Below are 5058 nucleotides of genomic sequence, written 5' to 3' on the forward strand. Positions count from 1 at the left end.
CGCTGTAAGATTCTATTATTGTGAAGTTCAAAAACAATCCAAAATTAAGCCATGTTGATGGAAGTCAGAATAACCATCTGCTTAGGTGGGTGCTGACTGACAGGGCACATGGAGGAGGTTGCTGGGCTGGGAACCTAGAAACATTGCATAGTTTGAGCCTCTGCCTCCTCCCGAGTGCTGGGATTCAAGGTGTACACTACCATGCCTGGCATTATTTATTCTTTAAAAATATTTTATTTATTGGGCTGGAGAGATGGCTTAGCGGTTAGGGTGCTTGCCTACAAAGCCTAAGTACCCATGTACGACTCTCCAGATCCCACATATGCCAGACACACAAGGTGACGCAAACACACAAGGTTGCACATGCAGATCAGGTAGCGCACGCCTCTGGAGTTTTATTGCAGTGGCTAGAAGCCCTGGCAAGCCAATTCTCTCTCTCTCATAAAAATAAATATTTTATTTATTTATTTATTTTAGAGAGAGAGAAAGGGGCAGAGGGGGGGGTGCACCAGGCCCTTTAGCCATGGCACATGAACTGCATGTGTGCCTAGTGCATATGGCTTCATGTGGTACTGAGGAATTGAACCTGAGTCCTTTGGCTTTGCAGGAGACTGCCTTCAAAGCTAAGCCATCTCTCCAGGCCAAGACAGACTCTTCTTTTTCTTTTTTATTTTTTTAAAAGACACAGCTTGTCTTTGTTTATTTATGACAAACACTCATCCACAATTTTCTCAGGTCAGAAGTTCTTTGATACGGTGCCATCAGCCTTTGCTAGTCGTAGAATAGAACCATCTAACTCACCCATGCTGCGAATGGCCCCCCAGATGGCATAGGTTTTAAACTGTCTGTTAACCCTGCTGGTGACCTTGTCAACCTGGGCCACGTTCATCTGGATGGACGCATGGTCCTTGGCTCCAGTGATGCAGTTGCTCACGGAGCATTTCCGCCACACGTGCAGGTCCACAGACTCGCCGGCCAGGTTCTGCTTTTTTTTTTTTTTTTTTTTTTTTGAGTTAAGTTCTCCCTCTAGCCCAGGATGACCTAGAATTTACTATGTAGTCTCAGGCTGGCCTCAAACTCACAGAGATCCTTCTACCTTGGCTTCCCAAATGCTGGGATTAAGGCACGCACCACCACACCTGGCACAAAAGAGACTTTTGGGCTGGAGAGATGGCTTAGCGGTTAAGCGCTTGCCTGTGAAGCCTAAGGACCCCGGTTTGAGGCTCGGTTCCCCAGGTCCCACGTTAGCCAGATGCACAAGGGGGCGCACGCGTCTGGAGTTCGTCTGCAGTGGCTGGAGGCTCTGGCGCGCCCATTCTCTCTCTTCTTTCCCTATCTGCCTCTTTCTCTCACTGTCACTATCAAATAAATAAAAATAAAAAAAAATTAAAAAAACCACTTTCTATGGTGTATTTTGCTGTATATTTTCGAACATAGCTACATCAGTTATTCTTTGCTTCATCTAAGAAAAGTTCTTCAGAAGGGCATGGTGGTGCACGCCTTGCATCCCAGCACTCTGGAAGCAGAGGTAGCAGAGGAGGATCGCTGTGAGTTCGAGGCCACCCTGAGACTACATAGTGAATTCCAGGTCAGCCTGGCATGGAGGAAGAGCCGATCTTGCAAAACCAAAAAAGAAAATGTGTGTCTTGCTGGGCATGGTGGTGCACGCCTTTAGTCCCAGCACTAGAGAGGCAGAGGTAGGGGAATCGTTATGAGTTCGAGGCCACCCTGAGACTACATAGTTAATTCCAGGTCAACCTGGGCCAGAGTAAGACCCTATCTTGAAAAAAAAGAAAATGAGCGTGTCAGAGTTGAGGACTTGGTTCTAATCTGGCTTCACCACTAAGTTGCCTATCCCTGTGCCCTATGCCCTGGCGATTCTCCTTCCTCCTATGGTCATTGCTTTTCTCAACTGTGGCGTAAGAGATGTGATTGAATTAAGATCTCAAGTCCATTTGCTGCTGGAAAATGGTCCAGCTCCCATCGCATGTGTTTCTAGATCCTAGCACTAGGGGGCAATAGAATCCCCAGGTTGGAACGTTGGATTATTTATTAAGGTTCTGCTACCAGATAGGGATAGAGAAAAAGAGTGTGGCTCTCTGCCTTGGTTACCTGGTCTCTTCTGAAACTAAGGTTTCTTCTACTAGGCTGAAGACAGGAACTCCTACCAAAGAGCACAGCGCTGGCTCGCCCATGAAATCTTGGATCTTTCGTATGTGTGTGGCTTTTGTATGGCACGGGGCATAAGTGTGGGTGACCAGCATGCAGTTAATAAACTGCCCACGGAGCCCGGAGTGGTGGCGCACTCCTTTAATCCCAGCATTTGGGAGGCAGAGGTAGGAGGATCACTACCAGTTTGAGACTACATAGTGAATTCCGGGACAGCCTGGGCTACGGCAAGAGCCTACCTAGAAAAAAACAAAAATAAACAAACTGTTGATGACAATGGACATCCAGGGAGGAAAGGTCGCAGCGGAATGTTAGGCAGCCTGCGCCAAAGTTGTTTGTCCAGGGATGCACAGTGTAACCTCGGGCAAGTCATTTTCCCTCTGAGTATCCGCTCTCTCCTTGAGAAATTATGAGGGAGCCTGTCTATAGTCAAATACCTCTGGACACCTCCTGTACCAGACAGGCGTGTCTAATCAATTTAGGTGTTTTTTTTTTTTTTTTTGTTGTTGTTGTTTTGTAGGTTTTCTCTTTAGTCCAGGCTGACCTGGAATTCACTGTATTCTCAAGGTGGCCTCCAACTCACAGTGACCCTCCTACCTCTGCCTCCCAAGTGCTGGGATTAAGGACATACACCACCACGCCCGGCTAAATTTAGTTTTTCTACCAAGTCCCAGCCTCCACATCGCAACACTCCAGCTGGAAGCTTACCCAGGAGGGGAACTTTTGCCATCTCTGAGGATTCTACATGACTTCGGAAGGTTCTTCCAACATTAGCATTCTTTCTTGGTTTCGGTTTTGTTTTTGTATGTTTTCTGAGGTAGGGTCTTGCTGTACCCCAGGATGACCTGGAATTCGCTATCTTTCTTGTTTTATTTTTATTTATTTATTTGAGAGCGACAGACAGAGAAAGAAGCAGATAGAGAGAGAGAATGGGCGCGCCAGAGCTTCCAGCCACTGCAAACGAACTCCAGATGCCTGTGCCCCCTTGTGCATCTGGCTAGTGTGGGTTCTGGGGAATCAAGTCTCAAACCCGGGTCCTAGAGCCTTGAACCAGGGTCCTTAGGCTTCACAGGCAAGCGCTTAACCACTAAGCTATTTCTCCAGCCCCCTATTTTGTTTTTTTTTGAGGTCCAGTTTTGCTCTAGCCCAGGCTGACCTGAAATTCACTATGTACTCTGAATCTGGCTTACATGGGTTTTGGGAAATCGAACCTGGGTCCTTAGACTTTGCAGGCCATCTCTGCAGCCCTTAAAAAATATTTCTTAAAAATATTTATTTTAATAATCATGGAAAATGTTAATAAAAATTTTAAAAAGTATTAAAAGTTAAAAAAAGTATTTATTTTACTTACATGTAGTTCAATGGGAGAAAGAGATACCACCAGTGAAGATACTCAACAGTGGACATTGCAAGTCTTATAATTGGCCAGCCAGGCCAAATGAGCCAATGGGTGCAATAGTGGCACGTCTGTCATGGTGGAAACCAACTGCCCTCTAATTGGACTGGAGGCCCGCTCCATGGGGGGGAATACATCCCTGATACTGAAAACTTAAAACAGGGGTAGTCATGAGCCCTAGGGGTGTAACATCTGCTGGTGTCTGGATAGATGTATATACTATGCTTATCAAACTGCCCACTAAGCACTTCTCTTAATATTTATACCCTTATATTAACACTACTCTCACTTTGGGTAGAGAGTCTTCTCTTTTCAGATGGCAGTGGCCTTGGGATGACTCAGAAGGTATCATAGTGCTGGAAAGAAGTGACTGGAGTACTGAGTAACATCTTGATCACACCTTCCAAGGCTCAGGGTCTAATGAGGAAGAGGTGGCGGAAAGAATATAAGAGCCAGAGGAAGGGTAGGAACCTTTACAACATGCTCCTCCAGACACAAAATGGCCTGCATATCCATGACCTCACAGTGCCTGACACTACCTACACAAGACCATCATAAGAGGAGGGAAAGATCATGACATCAAAATAAAAGAGAGACTGACTGAGATGGGGAGGGGATATGATGGAGAATGGAATTTCAAAGGGAAAAGTGTGTGGGGGGTATTACCATGGGAAATTTTTTTTAAATGATAGCATTTGGTTACTTTATTAAAATAAATTAAGTACACAGTTAATCAGCAGAGATAATTCAACAAAAAGACAGAAAATCACTATCCAAAGTTATAGCTTTACAAGGTGTATGGAGGGGAACGATCAGACTTAGCCAGCTGTCCTAAGGCAGACAGAGACCTCCATATTTATGTAGGACTGCTGCCTTCTGTAGACAAGAGTATTTTCTCATTGGTCCACAAGGTTGGTTCCTGCAGCTTCCACCATGGGATATTTTTTACAATCACGGAAAATGTTAATAAAAATTGAGAGAAAAAAAAAGAACTCATTGGAAAGTTTTAAAAAATATTTATTTTACTGATTTGAGATTGCAGAGGCTGGAGGCACTGGCACACCAATTTTCTCTCTCTCTCTCATTAAAAAAAAAAAAATGCAAAAGAGCCAGGCATAGTGGTGCATGCCTTTAATCCCAGCACTTGGAGGCAGAGGTAGGAGGATCGCCGTGAGTTTGAGACCACAGACTGAATTCCAGGTCAGCCTGGGCCAGAGTGAGACCCTACCTCAAAACAAACAAACAAACAAAAAAGAAAAAATAAATAAAATTTATTTATTTACTTTGTTCTGTTTTTGTTTTATTTATTTATTTGCAAGCAGAAAGTGGAAGAAGGAGAAGAAAAAAAAAAAAGCACAGACCTGCTAGGGCTTCTTGCTGCTCAAATAAAAACCTCCAAATGCATGCATCACTCTGCATCTGGCATTACTTGGGTGCCAGAGAATTGAAACACAGCCTTGGACAGCAAGTGCCTTTAACCAGTGAGCCATCTC

At 44.7% G+C, this 5058-nt stretch overlaps 1 protein-coding gene and 1 non-coding gene across 2 annotated transcripts; both read right to left on the minus strand.

Moving 5' to 3' along the window:
• Positions 1-736: 736 nt before the first annotated feature.
• LOC123454203 (40S ribosomal protein S21-like) lies at positions 737-988 on the minus strand (the record flags this gene model as incomplete). The annotated part of the gene is made up of 1 exon (XM_045132863.1): positions 737-988. A coding segment is annotated over one exon (252 nt), but the record flags the coding sequence as incomplete, so codon positions are not given.
• A 3370-nt stretch (positions 989-4358) lies between these two features.
• LOC123454400 lies at positions 4359-4498 on the minus strand. Its single transcript, XR_006633363.1, has one exon.
• Positions 4499-5058: the final 560 nt, after the last annotated feature.

Source organism: Jaculus jaculus, chromosome 13, assembly GCF_020740685.1.
Source record: "Jaculus jaculus isolate mJacJac1 chromosome 13, mJacJac1.mat.Y.cur, whole genome shotgun sequence".
NCBI lineage: Eukaryota > Metazoa > Chordata > Mammalia > Rodentia > Dipodidae > Jaculus > Jaculus jaculus.